Source organism: Columba livia, chromosome 3, assembly GCF_036013475.1.
Source record: "Columba livia isolate bColLiv1 breed racing homer chromosome 3, bColLiv1.pat.W.v2, whole genome shotgun sequence".
NCBI lineage: Eukaryota > Metazoa > Chordata > Aves > Columbiformes > Columbidae > Columba > Columba livia.
This window is the reverse complement of record NC_088604.1, coordinates 79,645,625-79,663,468: the sequence shown is the minus strand read 5'-3', so window position 1 is coordinate 79,663,468 and position 17,844 is coordinate 79,645,625. Positions and strand designations below refer to the sequence as shown.

At 37.6% G+C, this 17,844-nt stretch overlaps 1 protein-coding gene across 9 annotated transcripts in view; it reads right to left on the bottom strand.

Annotated features, from left to right (window-relative positions):
• Window positions 1–916: 916 nt before the first annotated feature.
• Window positions 917–17,844, bottom strand: part of MTR (5-methyltetrahydrofolate-homocysteine methyltransferase) — a 51,061-nt gene continuing 34,133 nt past the window's right edge. For 4 of the 9 annotated variants that reach the window (XM_065057814.1, XM_065057813.1, XM_065057812.1 and 1 more), the window contains 12 exons: window positions 17,577–17,677; window positions 15,565–15,632; window positions 14,602–14,722; window positions 11,568–11,649; window positions 10,668–10,766; window positions 9,992–10,067; window positions 8,690–8,845; window positions 7,786–7,982; window positions 5,039–5,239; window positions 3,604–3,796; window positions 2,739–2,851; window positions 917–2,599 (listed from right to left, as the gene is read on the bottom strand). In XM_065057814.1, the coding sequence (XP_064913886.1) occupies window positions 2,513–2,599; window positions 2,739–2,851; window positions 3,604–3,796; window positions 5,039–5,239; window positions 7,786–7,982; window positions 8,690–8,845; window positions 9,992–10,067; window positions 10,668–10,766; window positions 11,568–11,649; window positions 14,602–14,722; window positions 15,565–15,632; window positions 17,577–17,677 (1,494 nt within the window). In that variant the 3' untranslated portion in view covers window positions 917–2,512. Of the gene's footprint in view, window positions 2,600–2,738; window positions 2,852–3,603; window positions 3,797–5,038; window positions 5,240–7,785; window positions 7,983–8,689; window positions 8,846–9,991; window positions 10,068–10,666; window positions 10,767–11,567; window positions 11,650–14,527; window positions 14,723–15,564; window positions 15,633–17,576; window positions 17,678–17,844 lie in introns of those variants that run through there. The other 5 variants (XR_010471500.1, XR_010471501.1, XR_010471502.1 and 2 more) reach the window with 5 other exon arrangements.

Below are 17,844 nucleotides of genomic sequence, written 5' to 3'. Positions count from 1 at the left end.
GAATCACAGAATGTTAGGGATTGGAAGGGACCTCAAAAGCTCATCCAGTCCAATCCCCCTGCAGGAGCAGGAACACCCAGATGAGGTTACACAGGAAGGCATCCAGGCAGGTTTTGAATGTCTCCAGAGTAGAAGACTCCACAACCTCACTGGGCAGCCTGTTCCAGTGTTGTTACCCTTACCAAGAAGAAATTTCTTCTCAAATTTAAGTGGAACCTCTTGTGTTCCAGTTTGAACCCATTACCCCTTGTCTTACCATTGGTTGTCACCGAGAAGAGCCTGGCTCCATCCTCGTGACACTCACCCTTTATATATTTGTAAACATTAATGAGGTCACCCCTCAGTCTCCTCCAAGCTAAAGAGACCCAGCTCCCTCAGCCTTTCCTCCACTCCCTTAATCATCTTTGTTGCCCTATGCTGGACTCTTTCCAGCAGTTCCCTGTCCTTCTTGAACTGAGGGGCTCAGAACTGGACACAATATTCCAGGTGTGGTCTCACCAGGGCAGAGTAGAGGGGAAGGAGAACCTCTCTTGACCTACTAACCACCCCCCTTCTAACACACCCCAGGATGCCATTGGCCTTCCTGGCCACAAGGGCACAGTGCTGGCTCATGGTTATCCTGCTGTCTACCAGGTCCCTTTCCCATACACTGCTCTCTAATAGGTCATTCCCCAACCTACACTGGAAACTGGGGTTGTTCCTACTCTACACTTGCCCTTGTTATATTTCATTAAATTTTTCCCCACCCAACTCTTCAGCCTGTCCAGGTCTCGCTGGATGGCAGCACAGCCATGTGCTGGTAGGAGCCATGAGTGGCTGGTGTTCCAAGTGTTAAATTGATGAGCAGAAGTGCAAGTACCAAAATGACAGCAGAGAGGATTTCAATTTTTACAGGCTACGTATTTCAGGAACAAGATTTCCTTTGTATTAAGAATTTTTGACTGTTTTTTATTTAAAAAACAACAACAACAACAACAACAACAAACAGTTCCTACTACTGAGGAACTGTTCCAGCAATAAGAATCAACTGATAAGGACATGTCTCAAGTCCCTTAATGTGGGAGGAGGGGGGAAGAGAGCGCCATTTAGAAATTCTTTTTGCCTAAGTCATTAAAGGATGAAACATTTTAAAACATTCACTTAAGAACACACTTACTCAACTGCTTTAAAAACCCCATGGCAGCCTTTATACTTTCAGATTCATGGTACAATGTGCATATTCATTTTGACATTATCTGTTCAGACTTTTGCACACATTGTATTGTTGCCATTTAAAGGATTCTAATAGGATAACACCATTGACAGCTTAACCTTTATTAAACTGTTGATACAAGATGATTCTTTTAGCGTAAAATCAGATGAAGACATTACAAAAATTATATAGCTATTAATAGATTACAGATAAACTATTTAAAAGAACATTCTCTTTACAATATTGGTCTTTTCTTTACAATTAGAGACCAGAAAAATGAGGGGATTCTGTCATAATATTTTACTAAATTAGCATTTAAATAATACCTGAGGCACTTTTCAGAGATTATTAAAAGATATGAACAATTAGCTCACTCAGAGTTAAATCTGAAGAACCAGCATAGGGTATTAACTGTTACTCATGACAGCATTGCTACTATTTGCTTGTAAAATTCAGGTACCTGGAAGCTTAAAGAGTTTGTAAAACACTGAAGTCAGCTCGAAGCTTTCCATTCATCTGTAGTAATGATGGTGCTTTTCTGGTATTTATCACATAGAAAAGACTGTTTCAATACAAACTAAGCCTTACAACATAGCTGTAAGGTAGGAAGTACCGTTACCCTTTATAAAGAGTAGAAAGAGACGATGGCTTGCTGAAGGGAAGAGGAAGCATGAGGCAGGCAAATCCAAGGGCTCAGTCAGCCCCTTCCATGTTTTGTCATCATTAAGCATATCTGATATTGCTCCAGCACACTGTATTATTTTGATAGTTCTAACTACAATCATCATCACCAAGTGATTTAAAATTCTGATATTATGCAGAGAGAACAACATATGTTCCAAATCACAAGACCTAAACAGGAAGCAGACAGATTTTTAAAACGGTACTTCAGTTGTTCTTAGTCATGCAGTGTAAAACCTTTACTGACTTTACAGAAAAAAAATCACATCATACTTCTGTTCCTGGACTTGCCAAAACACATTAAAATAACAGAAGTCAAATTCTGTTCTACACATACCCACAGCCAATGGGACAGAAATTCTTGCAGCTTCCACAATTCATCCTACATCTAGCTCCTCACGTACAGTATTTGTGCAAGAAATAACAATAAATAAAAGCATATTTCAATGACTAAGGAATCGGCAATAATCACAATCTGCACAGGGCAGATTTGAAATAGAAGTTTCTTGACCAAAAATTAAAAACAACCAGACAAGCTATTGGGATAGGTGAAAAAAAAAGCTGTTTTCAGTGTGAAGGATTTTCTTGTTGGGTTTGCTTGTTCCATCAAAAGAAAATGTTCACCCGCAAGTGTCCCAGTTATTCGGTATCATATCCCAAAATGGGTCCCAGCCATTTCTCCACCTCTGCGACAGACACATTTTTTCTCCGTGCATAATCTTCAACCTGAAAAGGGACCACAAAACATGATGAAGATTTGGAAACTCCAGGTTTTACTGTTCACAAAACCTTTTGCAACATCTGCTCACAAGGCATTTTTGAATGGTGTAACCACAGCATTAGCACAACAGACAGTGCAAGTTACCTGATCTTTACATATCTTGCCAACAGCAAAATATTTGGATTTGGGACTGGAAAAGTAGAGGCCAGAAACTGCAGAAGCAGGTATCATTGCTAGTGATTCAGTTAAACCAATTCCTGGAACAGAAAATGAGAATTTTCATATTCTCTGAATCGATAATGAGCATAATTCAGAGCCTTTTTTTGTTGGGCAGCTTCAAGCAAACTCAAAACCCAAGAAGCTTTCAGATAAACTAAACCCAGAACCATTTTCCACTTGTCATCTATTAAAAAATACATATAGCTTTAAATATATTGCAGGCTTTCATTACAGTTTTAGAGTAACTGTACAGTTGGAAGGAAAACAAAACTTGGACATTTTAGCAAATGAAATGGGTAACTAGAGGTTTTGAAACAGAGCAATGTATTTTTGGAATTTTGGAAGTAGTAGTGAAATGTCTGACACTTAAAATATCAGGGGAAAACAAATGGAATTCATTCCTTTTTTAAAAGTTACTATCTCGAGGTTTCTGTGGATCAGGAAATACACTGCTGAATCGGCTTTTTTGCCTGTTTATATCTGGAACATCTTCTGGCAACCATAAGGATGCTGGAATTTTTCTCTGTGCAGCAGAGCCCTGTTTGCACGCAATCTGCTAATTAGGGACATTACTCCTTCACCAAAAGCACTGCCAGTATTTTGCAAATTCTTCCTTGAACGAAGCAAAATAAAATGGCAATGAAAAAGAGAAGACAGCAATTCCAGAACTGCTTGAGTTCCTTTTTTTTTTTTAAATGTAGCTCTGCACCACCCAATTCACTGTTCTGTTGCCATTTCATTCACTCACATATAAACAGTTTAAGGATCTTATTAAAGCAGACAGAGGTACCTGTTGTCTCCTCAATGTCTGCAAGTTTCCACATGGTGAGTTTTTCCGTATGGTCAGGCTGGCTTGGATATCCAGGGGCAGGGCGAATTCCCTCATACTTAATTCTGCGTAGGTCCGAGAGATCTAACTGCTCAGTACTACAGTAAGCCCAGAATTCCTTTCGAACCCTTTCATGGAGCTCCTCAGCAAATGCCTTGGAATAGAGTGAAAAGATATATATTTTTCTTTTTTTTTCTAATTTGTGAAGACTGATGCAAAAGCTATTTGATGAAGATAAATTATAGACACTTCCTCCCCATGCCCATTTTAATTTTTAAGGGAGCTCTTATCATAGGTGAGAAATTCGATAGCATTAACATTCACAGACAATGCTTATTTTGCTAAATCAAGTGTTTTAGTTTTTCCTCTTATTGGTAGACAATGTTTTTTCTGGCTGTCCTGCTTTAAAATCCTACTACTCGAGGAAGTAAAGGTGGCAGTAACCAGAACATAAATTCATTAGCCTGCAGCAGCAATACATCAGTATAGCACCAAAGTCATTAGGTCTTTTCTATCTGGGTGTCTCCTCCAGGTCTAGCTATGGAAGGCCACATCATGCTTGCATCAGTGTAGCATCAGATCTCAGTAAGTTCCACTGCTCTTCTTAATAGACGATCTTCCCTGTAGCTGAAAGTGACCAACAGCTTTTCTTAACTGGTCTTGCAGCTTACACTATTTTGCCAGCAATGGTTGCCTTCAGGAGACACTTCCACTTCAGTAAATATCTTTTGATGGCATCTAATAATAATTTCTGAGATTCTTCTACAGCTTGAGATGCCCAACTAGAGCTAACCCCGTTTGCATTGCACCAAAGTTGCTGTAAGTTTTAACATGGTTACTTAGGTGTAAGCATGGGGGCAGGCAGCTGGGGGTAGAGAGGTAGGAGGTGAGCAATGGCGTTTTCTAAACCACTTCAGTTAGAGCTTTAAGAGCATGTCTGTCTAAGCCTAAGACATGTTAAGCCAAAAGACTTGTACCCTGGATACATCTGCACGGTCATCATTAAAGCAGAAGGCATGTCTGCAATTCAAGAGTATAACTGGTGGGTCACGCCTGGGTCTAAACATATTCTCACGTAGATTAAAAAATATTTATTAAAGAAAGTTATTTTTCAACAGTTTTGTTTCAAAATCTACTGAATTCTACAAATCATCAAAACCCTCGTAAAGAGCTGAGATGCTTCTGCAGCTGGAAGATATGGACAGTCCTCCCTCTGGCTCTGGCTCTTCTCTTGTGAGACAATTTCAGTAAAACCAGTTCTCTTTCAGATTTAATGCAGAGCACACATTACAGGCAACAGGCTAAATTTATGCTAAAGCTTCAAACAGCAACCTGTCACACAAATCTAGCACGCAGTCAGAAAATTGACGAGGAAATACATGTTAAAACCTCATACCTCTGCCAGCCGATCGGCAAGAGCCTTTACCATTATGATGTTGTATTCATCATCCTGTTTCCTGAATTCATTGCATAACTCATCAACACCAAAGCAGGCCACAGCAAACAGGCCTAAGTAGTCACAAATGCCAGAACCCAGTGGTGCAATGAAGTCAGAGAGGCAGTAATATGGATCTGTGCAGGCAGAGTCCTTTTCAGCCTAAAGGAACAAAACCAATGCAATAAACCAGAACATTTAAAACATTTATTAAGTATTAGTGCACTATTAATCTGAAGACCAGTATTAAGACTAAAGGGCTTAAGGCATTTCTGACAAACACCTAAGTAGTCTTTGAGCCATAATGGCTTTCTTGTACTTGAATGAGATGAAAAACATCTCTTACTCTGAGGGTGTTTGGATCACTGAAGAACAAAATGTCAAAGGAGAGAGATGCTGTGCTGAACGCGTATAGAGAGAGGTTTTGCTTCTATTTACAGCTACTAAGATTTAACAGCTTATTCTGCAGGCAAGTTATTATAAAAGAAGGAACACCCTTGTGCCAACCACTGGGTAAGAGAAGGAATTTTCCATCTCTAGCACTCAGATTCCACTTTTGTTAGCAAAACGGATGGTTGATGCTTCATGTCCCAGTTATGCAAACTGCAAAATTCTTCTGCAACTCCCATTTTAGAGTGGCTGGGAGAGTTTATAAACACTCCTAGTGTCCTGTGCTACAAACCACGTGCTCAGTAACCCAGACAAAACAGCGCCCCTTGATGTAGGCTTACACTAGCCACATGCAGATATGAACAAAATGTATCTATCGCTACTGAAAAGTTGAATCCCAAGCAAGGTTTCAAGTGGGTTTATGCAAATAAGAAAAATCGCACTCACTGGATCCCTTTCCCAAATGGAAAAAAGGGAACAGAAAGAGGTGACTGAAAACTGGCCATCGCACCCAACAAGAAGTTTTACAGTTGCGGATCATATCAGTGTATTCACTGTGGGAACATGACTGCTATTTAAAAAGGAGCACAGCTCTTGTAAATCTATCCAACTTAAGGAGAGATACAAGTTATTTCATGGCTATCACGTGGCTGAAGATTCCTCTCCAAGTTTTCTTTTTCTATGACAATACTGTATAAATGCTTTTCATCTGCTCCCAAATGCAGTTTAAAAAATTAACAAAACATCATACACCCCACCCTCACCCCCCCCCAAATGAAGAAAAATGGTCAACTGTTTCCTGAGTTTTCTACAACCTACAAGGTTACAGAAAGCACCATAAAACTGAAGAAATATCCTTTTTCCGCACAGGTGGAATCTATGTTAATTTTAAGGCTCTTTTGTAATGATTACAGTTAAGGAGAATTCTAAATGCATCTCCAACCTTTATATTTACATCACATCCTTAATAGTGCCAGTGTCATGGAAAGAACTCTGTGTACTGAAAGGGACATTTTGTAAAAGAAACATGAGAGAACTCTTCTACTTTGCTCTGGTGAAGCCTCTGCTGAATTAATGCATACACCAGACTGAAAGAGATGCAGCTAAAATACATGGAGTCCAGAAGAACAGTAGCCACAATAGCAGAGTTTTGTGACCTTAACCTTTGAGAAAAGCCCAAATAAAATGTGAATATAAAAGATAGGAAGACTAAGGAAAATAACAGTATTCCAATAGTAAAAATCATTACAAGAAGAGCATCAAAACAGATACTGTCCTCAGGAGAACCCTGGGAAAAGGCCAGGAAAAGGAGCTGTAGTAAACTTGATTTATGTGAGATATCAAAATGTTTAACTAGGTAGTAAGGCCCTGGAACAGTCCTGCCTGAATGCTTGTGAGAAGTTTATATAAACGTCTGCCATGGATTGTCAAGATACACTAGATTAATCTCCATGAAATAGATAATCTGTTCCAGGGAACTAGAACATATAAACTTGAAGCCATGTATTTCTTAGTACAGTTCTACAACATTGGCCTAGGACTGTCCTCACAAATACTGTCCTCCAGAGATTTAGGTAGCTGTTTAATTTGTTTCTGCAATGTTTGATGACTCTGAATACGTGAACCATGAGGGAGCCAAATCAGAAGGCAGAGAAGGAGAGGTAGAATATCTTGAAAATGTTTTATCTCTTAAAACAAATGCAAATCTAGGTAAGTATGATTCAAGTATGAGTATTTAAAATAATGATTCTCTCAATCAGAATTAGCAGCCAACTAACAAATTCTAAATTGCCTCTTCATATCGGGAATTTTACACAAAAATTAAGACTATCAAAATCTCTTATCTCCATTGAGCTTTATTTTCCAGTTATTTTATTTATAAGTGGTTTTAACCTTTAACACATTCAGGCAGAATTTCTCATCTAAGGCAGAATCCAGGGATATTGGAGAATTAAGGCTCATTAAGCTCTAATTTAGCACATAGGATCCATGCGATGAATTTACATAGCACAGTGCTTTAGGCCATTTTAAATACTAAAATGAAGACAGAAAATGCATGTCATATCTGAAAATGTCAATTCTATAAAGCATTTTGTACAACTACTACAGTGCAAAATACTAGAAATACCACAATATAAATATCTGGGCCATCACTAACAAGATCTTGTTATTACTTAAAGAAATGGGAAGACAGAAGCTGCAGACAGATTATAACAACCATCTTCTGCAGAGATTTTAATAGGGATACTTCTGTTGATTTCTTGCAAATCAGGAAAAAAAAAAAATCACTTTATTTAACAAATGTTCTGTCGTTGTACCTGTTGCCTCAAGCCATAAAATTTTGCTATTGGTTCTGAAGATCCCACTGCTTCTTCTGCAGCATACAGATAGATATCATCTTCAACACTTTGAGCTGGCCAGAACCCAACCACACCTCTGGCTTGCAATTTCTTCTGATTAATCAACGTTTTCAGTAGATTTTGAGCATCATTATAAACTTTCTTCGCTTCTTCACCTATCAAAAATAAAGAGAACCCTTTAGCAAAGGCATGTTTTCACAACTAGCTAAACGGCTTTAAGAATTGCTAAAGATAAATGGTTCATTTTCCACATAATTCTCTGGTGACTGCAACCATCTGTCAGCCACAGCAAACAGAGAGATAGTGGTGTGATTATGGCTATGCAGCTGTAACAACATATATCTTGGGAAACAAAAATTCAGCCAGCACCATTCTAGTAGGGGCAGAGGATGCAGAATAAAATGAGCAACAGAGAACATGTGTGTGCACCTACATTACCACAGTGCAGCAGAACCAGAATATTAATTTTAGTGTCACTGTTGCATTTTCATCATGTATTTCAAGGCATACTGAATAGCTTCCAAAGGAGAAAGGGCCATCTTGCTATGTTCACCCACAATGTGCACACAGATATATTAAATGCTCTGCTGCCATTTTCTGTGATTAAAATACCTCCCTGTGTTTTGTTAGGTAAATTCTAAATAAGATAACTGAAGATTTTTCCCCTTTTATTTTTCAGCCTCACATGCAAACACTAAGTTGGTTCACTAAGCATTGCTTTAAACAAATTAATATTTCAGTAACACTAGCCTTCCACGTATATTCACCACTCCTATGTATTTCAAAACATTCAGAAGCTCAATGCAGCATGGCAGTTCTGTTACAATTATTTACATGAAGTAAATGCAATTTCAACACTCACCTACAGTTTTATCATTAAAGACTTTAGGGAAACCCCGGTTGGGATACTTTCCCCTAAGTTGCCAGACATCAAAGAAAGGCTTCCAGTCAATGTATTCTACCAGCCTCTCCAGGTCATAATCTTCGAAGACTTTTGTGCCAATGAATTTTGGTTTAACTGTAAGAATCAGAAGTACAATCTGACATTACAAAAATAATTTAATATTGCTCTTATATGTGCAGCATAACTGACACTCACCAGCCTCTGCCACTGTACTCCACCTCTTCCAAAGTAATTGTCTTAGAATTCTTAGTGTCATATTGTTCCTAAGTCATACAATGTGATTGTTCCTAAGTTACAATGTGATTAAAAACGCATAAAAGGTATATAAAGTTGAAAGAGAAAATTTAAGACCTTTTGTCTATTCATAGAAATCAACACTTACTAGCTGTTGAACTTATTTCTTTGGCCCAAATACTGGCCACAACAGAAGACAAAAAACCCTACACAACTTGTCAATATCTATCACATTTTATGGGCATATACCTTTCATATTTACAAATCCCGCTTTCTATACACAGACATATTACATGCTATGGTATCATAGAACAGTTCTGTAAATTAATACGTAATTTATAAGAATTTTCACAGCCACCACACGCTTGTTTAGATGTACGTGCATAAGTGAAAAAGCAAGATTTGAGCTCTGTTACAAAGCAGCCACAAAGTTTGCACTTGTTTCATGTGTTGTTCGATACCTTATAACACAACCTTTATTAAGATGAGATATTGAAAATTAGCATCTTGTTCAGTCTTGTAAACGAAATGAGAGAAAGCCGGATACAACTTCTTGTGGAATGCTGTTTATACTTCTAGTCTCTAACTTAAAAAAAAAAATCAAAACTGGTACAGAAACTGAGGGGGCAAGGGTAGGAAAAAGTGTAAGGAGGAATTTGACACAAATGCCCTGTCACAATGCATCTTCCATAAATATGGTATAGCAAGTTTTGCAACGTCATGAGCCAGTCCATTGACTATATGGTGTTATGGGTAACACATAGGTTTAGGATTTTTTTTCCCAATTTTTTATTAACTACTAGTTTATTTTTAAAAAAATACTTCGAAAAATATTAAGCAGAAACATGACACTCAAATTTATGCAAAAAAAAAATCTCTGGTCAGACAGACACCAATTTACTCATGTTGTTACACTCCTATATCCTGAAGTTTAATGATCCATAATCTAATTTTAAAAATATATAAAATAGATTAATAAAATAAAATAAAGGCATGGCAATAACAAACAACAACACTTAAACTGACCTGGTCTATGGCCTGATGACCAGTCATTGTGGAAACCTTTTCTTCTAGCTTGCTGTAGAGACAAGTATCTTCTTTCCTGTATGGCCATAAAGGTTAATTTCAGAATCTTTCAGACAGATAAGCTGTCATTGTTGACTTGGTGGTAGAGCTTTACTCAAAATAGCCTTCGGGACAAATCTGACAACAATTTCAGTTCCAATAACTCCCAGTTCACAAGTGAAAAGTAGTATTACATCACATCACATCATGTACATTATTTTTTCCTGCATACTTCTAATAAAACTGCCCTACGAGATTTCCAGCTCCTCTGAACTACACCAGAATTCCTTTATTATTTGGAAGTACATGAACATCCAGGAGAACATTGGTCTCCTGTAAGTTAGTTAAGTTGACATGACTGCCAGGTCCATGGAGGTATCCTAGATGTCACTGATTACTCACGGAGGACAATCAAGAATTTGCCAAGCATGTATTAGACTCATGCAGAATTTTCCATTATAGGTTAGAAAACTTGATTTCATAAACACTTTTGAAAGTTTTCCATCAATTCTACTGCATGTTTTAAATCAGAACAAATATACCTGAAGGTCTCCATAAAGAGCTAAAAAGTCAGAGTTTTAGGAATGAGGCAAGTGCCAAATACTTCAAACAGAAGCTAAATCAATTACATTTGTACCTTGAGAGACTCATAGTGTTCTTGTCTAATTTCTTCATATTCCTCTAATATTTCTTCAAAGAAATCATCCTTTACACTTTCATCTAAAAGCTGAGAGCACTGAAGAAAAAAAAAAAAAAAGAGAGAGAAAGCATTAAGTACATATTGTAAAACAGAACAGTAAGGACAGAGTATGAACTTCGGACTAAGTCATGTGCCTTCCAGACTTGCTTCCAATTACACTTGACAACACTAAACTAAGCCTTTACCATTAATTTGCAAACTAGATTCAAAAATTACTTAAGAATATGATTACTACTGAGAGCACTGCCCTGCTACACAGGTAATATTAGCAAATCCAAGTCTGGCTCAGGGAAGACCTGAGAGGAGAACGCTCCAAAACTTTAGAGACTGAATAGTTGTAGAAAAAGCACACAGCTTGGCCTACTTCTTTGCAGCAGGTATTTGCCAGCTGAGACTACCCATGTGTCGGATAGATAGAACATCCACCCCAGCAAACTCCAACCACATGTTTCATATCACTAATGTTGCCATATTGCTAACTTCAGAAATATATAGAAAATAGAGAGAATAGCAGTTCACATCTAACTCCATCACTCTTCACTGTAAAACATCTCAAAACTACAGTCAAGGACTCAGAGTGAATCATGCCACTCTCACTAGAGCAATGGGCATTTTAATTAAGGTATCCAGTGACAATAATTTACACAAATCAGATGAAATAACCATGTGGCAACAAACAATAAGTGAAGGAATAGTAGTTTGGAAACTGGTCTCTGTCATGCTGCTTTGATTTTCTGCTTTAACACTGAGCCTCAGAGGAAACCATGAGAGGCACAGCAGAAAAACAGAGCATATATGTATGTTTGCATGGATGAGAAACTATAATTTAGAACTTACAACCACAACACTCTTGGATGCATCCAGGACATGAATTACAGGTGCGCTATATCGTGGGGCAATTTTAACAGCTGTGTGTGTTCTTCAACAAAAAAGAAAAAGAGTGAGCATTTCACAACTGGAAAAAAAACAAAATTAAAAAAACAAAACCAAAAACAACCAACCAACCAAAAAAAGCCCACACAGACAAAACCCCCAGTGAAATAAATCCTGACTTAATACATAGACCAGAACTTCAAAAGAAGAATGCAATTCATCCGTCTGCTATGCATGGAGGATTAAACACAGATTTTAATAATAGGTACATAAACACTTTTCTTCAAAGAGCATCAGAATGCTTCATAAATAATGTGCCAACTCACATTCCCCCACTGTCTTACCAGCTGACTGAAAATCAGCAACTCACTAGTTTGAGTCTCAGAAAATTTCAGTGAGAATGTTCCAAACTAAGCCTGCCAAGAAATGACAATTTATTTTTTCTTTTCCCCCCCTCATCTTACATCTTTCCCTCCCACATGCTGGTTTCTAGGTCTATAGATTAGCATTAACATATTTCAGTGATGATTACTGCATTTCTACAATGCTCTACTTCAAAACTGGAGGCACAAGCCCTCTATTCACCCGAAGGAGGAATTCTGCCAGTGGTCAATAAACACTACAAACTTACACCTGCCTGGTCAGTCAAGTCATTCACATAAAAAAAAAGTTCCCAAACGATCCAATTATTTAGCATCTACTCATTCCAGTCCTCATTGAAATACTTCAGCCTATAATGAAGGATCACTTCTATATTATAGTACTTTCTTGATCAAATGAAAGTCCTAAACTGTGGCCTAAGCTGTAATGTGAAATGCAGCTGACTACTGCTGTTGCTCAGAGTCCTGGCAAACTGTGCAAGCAAGTGCAGGAGCAAAGACCTTGCAGGTCAAAGCTCAGTTTCCTTATCGAATGCTCAGGTCAAACACCATTTTTAAATTAATTTAAATCAGAGCCCAGGAGGTGATCTTCCACACCAAAGATCAGATTTCATTTTTCTTCGGGTTTTGTCAAATATTGGAACAAAGCACTTGGAGATGGAGGTTACTGATGACTGTGCAACACAACTGTGGAACCAACTGTACAGGATCTTTTAAACTTACTTCTAAGCAATGCACTTTTGATCTTGGCAGCTCTATTTTTCAGAAGAAGATATTAAATCTTCTATTTTGATAGGAATACACAAAATAAACAAACAGGGCATGGTCCTACAATGGCACTGTATCAACTAGTAAATACTAATTCTTATATTTTTAAAAAATAAACATTACCACAACAAAACCATCACTATTATTTCTCAACATCTGAGTTTACCAAAGCAGTAGAGTAAGGATGTAAACATCATTATCATTGTAAGTTATGAAGACACTGTATTATGTAGGTTCTGTATACAAAATCCAGCCTGTCTCTCTTTCAGACTAACCTCACTTTCCATCCTTCCAAGTACTTATGGTCTCCTTATTCCAAATAACAACATCTACTTATTACAGAGAAAAAGTGCACATCATTTTTCATTAGCAACTTCTGACATGTACACAACCTTTGAGAATGCACATGAGGTTGAACTTAGGACTGCAGAAGTAAAATTACATTATCAACCCATTCTTCCATAAAGAATACCTTTACTTGACATATATTTTATATAAACTGTATGTGCCTGGACATATGCATAAATATGTACTTACATACAGTTTACATGAATAAAAATACAATTTATGTATACAAAATTAAACAAGTATTCTTCAATAACTTCCATATTCAAGGATAAAACTAGTGCCACCTTGCTGTTGGCTACATTCATATCTGTGAATAAATTCTACAAAATTGTTTGATGCTGGTTATTTTGACATCAGTTATTAGGCCACAATGCTCTGTGTACAAATACTAAAAAGATCTGAAGAAAGGGCCCTTCTAAGACCTCAACACCGAATAAAACCTTTGTCCCTAAGCCTTTTTGGCAAAAACATCTCCATGTTTATTCTCAGTATCAAAGCCACAGGAAAAGAGACTCACACAGAGGAGGAGAAAAAGGATACTGCTAACCTTGCATTATAACTACAGGACAAATAATGGTAGGTAGTGATCTTACTCTTCACTGTCTGTCAAATTACGGGACCATTTGCTAAGGCAAAAAACACAAAATACAATGATTCACTACAATATGTGCTGCTCTGATAATGAAAGCAACACTGCTAACAGCTTCTAGTTGTGCAAGCAATGGCCTCTGCAGTCTTATGAGCTGTCACCTACTCAAGTATACTGTACATAAACCAGTTAGCAAAGCGGAACCCAACGCCCAAAATATGTTTGTGGAAATGTGAATACTAGGTGTTGGTGAGCTGTCAACACTGGTCTTCAGGACTTCACAGCAGCTGTATTATTTCATTTGAACAGATCTGAGAGAACATGGTCTCAACAGAAAAGCACTGTCAAAAGCAACACGGTAAGTACTTCAAGGCAAGCAGCTAGAATTCATCCCCTATCCGAGTCCTTGAACAGGACTGGGGGCTCAACTCAGCCAGCACAGTGCTGAACAACGATCCAGGAAATACATTCACTTGCTTAAAGAGAACAACTCCCTGATGTCAACACAAACATTTCTAGTTTCAAAATCCTGCATTATCAGAACACTTTGGTGAATTGAAACAGATCATTCGGCCTCTTAGAAGAACAGAACTGTATTTGTACACATATGCACAAGAACTTTCAGAAGGAAATATACTACATCCACACACAACATGCACTTGCAAAATACATAACACTCACAAAAATGAAATGTTTAAGATTTACATTATGTGTTGTGTCCCAATTACATTTTACCTCTATATTCTAGGACTTCTAACATAAGAAATAACATTCAGTCTTAAGTAAATACATATCAGTACAAGTATTGGAAGTAAATGAGGGAAAGGGAGAGAGAAATGGCTATAAATTATTTTTTCCCTGGTTAACACTATTTTCATACTCATTCCCCATCTCCCCAACCAGGATATCTTACTTAGAAGTAGTTGCTCCTCCAATCAGCAAAGGAATCTTTATTGCCAATCTCTCCATTTCCTTGGCGACAAAAATCATTTCATCCAAAGAAGGGGTGATGAGACCAGACAGGCCAATTATATCTATTGCAAATTTACAAACACACATACACAAAAGGTTTAGCAAGTCCACTCTAGAAAGACACAGAAATTATTACAGAAAGCATTTATTTCATGCACCAGACAGAAAATTGTGAGATAAAAAGCAGGGCAGTCAGTAGTCTAGAAGTGAGGTTTGACCTAATTAGAAAGTGAAAGCTTTCCAAGAATGAAAGTGATTACAAATCCCCAGTTTAAGATATTTCTCAAACAGCCTTCACAGCTGCTGAACACCTACTGCTCTACTTTCAGCAATAAATATACAGTACTTCTGATTAGCAAGCTTCAAACCTCAGAAGTTCAGCACTGAGGAGGGAAATGAGACAAAATAATTATAAGCTCCTAGAAAAAGTAAACGCTTTCAAACTTCACCACCTATGTTCCACACAATTCATCTTTTCCAAGATGCAACAGACTGTTTCAAAGCAACTGTATCTTGTTTCAGAAAGTTCGTAATTTATTAGAACGATCCATTTCTGATTTCACACTCACTGATCTGGCAGGCTGAATGCCAAGTTCTTTTACTGATTTAAGACACAACATGAAGTTATTTAACCTTTCCAAGTCTCCATTTACCCATCTGTAAAACAAACACTAAAGCATCTCTTTTGGAGTTGTCCTTTCGATACAGGTTTTCAGTTCCTTGGGCTAAGTTTCACGGAGGTGCCAAATACTAAATAATTGCTATCATTATTGAAGAAGTTCTGATTTATCTGCAGGTAGGCTGATGAATCATATCATGGGAATGCAATGAGCAGCAAAAAAAAAAAAAGTGAGTGGGGTTTAAAATCAAACAATTCAGGAGTACTAATGAAATCTCTCTATACCTGCTTTGTTCTCAACAGCAGCTCTCAATATCTTATCACATGGAGTCATGACTCCTAAATCAATAACTCTGTGAAAAGAAATGAGATGACACAAGATTTTTTTTAAAAACAGGTCAAATTTCTGCTAAAGGGCAAATACATTGCTCTTACTGTAAACAACTGACCTAAAACTGAAGTTAAAATTTAGACTGTTTGTCTGTTTGTTTCTCTTAAGATGTCTGTTGGGAAATCTAATATAAGAAACACCTCCGAGTCTGGCAAATTTTCAATGAATCAGAGTTCCAGATGATACATTTGAATGTTCTTATCTACTCTAAGAGATATTTTTTTAAAATCATTTTTTTGTGGTTGTACGGAGTCTGGCTGAGATGGAGTTCATTTTCTTCATAGCAGCTGGCATGGTGCTGTGTTTTAGATTTGTGACCAAAAAACAACACTGATAACACACTAATATTTTAACTACTGATGAACAGTGTTTGTCCGGTACAAAGGCCTTCTGTGTTCCTCACTCTGAGCCCCCAGGGAATAGACTGGGGAATGCACAAGAGGCTGGGAGTAGAGACAACCAGGGAGATGACCCAAACTAACCAAAGAAATATTGTATGGCATATGATGTTGTGCTCAGCAATAAAAAGGGAGAGGAAGGGGTTTAGCATGTTAGCTATCTTTTGCTCAGGAACTGTCTGGACATCAGTCCACCCATGGGAGGTGGTGAGTGATTGCGTTTGCATCATTTGTTTTGTTTTTTCTTTCTCACTTCTTCTCCTTCACTTGTTAAAATTTTTTATTTTCACCTACAATTTTTCTTGCTTTTATTCTCCCTTCATCTTTCCCCATCCCACTAAGGCTGGCTGGGTGGTACTTAGCTGCCTACTGAGGTTAACCAACAGCAGTGGCATTTTTTAAATTATTTGGGCAATAATGAAGAGGTTTTGTGGACATCGTACCTTATGTCAGGAACATAAGATAATTCATATCAAGGGGTTTTTGTCTTATTAAAGCATATGTTTTATGCTTTTGCATCTTAGCCACTGCCAAACTTTTTATGTATTTTTTTTTCCAAGTAAGCCACGTCAGCCTGCTGGCTTCATTCAGCCTCACTCGTACTCATGGTGACAGAAAACACTGTGCCTTCAGTTCACTAAGTCTAAATAAAGCTCGGCGAGGCCTGAAAACAATCATCAGCATTTCAAGAGATAACAAAACAGACTGCACTGCATATACACAGCACTTCTACTGGCTTCAGCTCTTTATGTGTTAAAATCAAGAGATCGTTTGGGCTCTTTTTAGAGCAAATTACAGAACCAAGTCAAAAACAAAACTAAAGGAATGAACAGTAAGACTGAGTTCAAAGCAGATTCAACTTTGCGCAACATTTGACAGACACTTGACAATGAGCTCTGATGGAAACACGACTGTTCATTCCAACACTGTTGCCAACCCTGCTGCATGTACAGAGACCTTGACAGAGCTAACTTTTCTTGAAGTCCCATCTTTTGAAGCTCAACATTAGGATGAGAATATCTTATTTAACAAAACACACCCCAGCAAGTTTTTAAAACCTCATAGTTAACAAACAGCTTGAAAAACATACTAAAACATTCATTGGAATCTTACAGAACTTCCTTCTTGCCAACACAACACACAACCTACCTGCAGTCTTGTCTACCGCAATTTCGTATCTGTTTTCTTCAGACATTATACTTATATGTTTAAGACATTCTTATTATATTCAACTAATATGAAACTAATACAAAAACTGACACTCTCACCTACGTTTTGGTTGGTGTTAAACTGCATTCACCTCAGACACCAATTTATTAGGAAAAAAATTATTAAAGGAGGAGGCTATATTCCTTCTTGCCTCAATATTGGTAACAGCTGGTATGATCTGTATTCCCAACCACAGAAATGCCCACCCCTATTATCACTACAGCTGCCAGTAGCCTAATATATTAATTAGCTGCCCTTATACGCTTACATTCCCAACTACCTGATATTAGTCTCTTTACCTGAAGTTGTTGCAGCCCAGAACAACTCCCACAATGTTTTTGCCGATATCATGCACATCTCCTTTCACAGTTGCTAGTACTACTGTACCATGATAAGGATCCTGAAAGTCCAACAAAGAACACAAAACTTAAATTACTTAAAAGCCTCAGTATGTTTGCACAGATCCTTCAACAGTGCAATCCTAATCCATGACCAAGACTTCTATTGTACTACAAGTAATCGTCAAGTGCAGTAGAGGAAATACAGTCAATATTAAAAAAATATTTT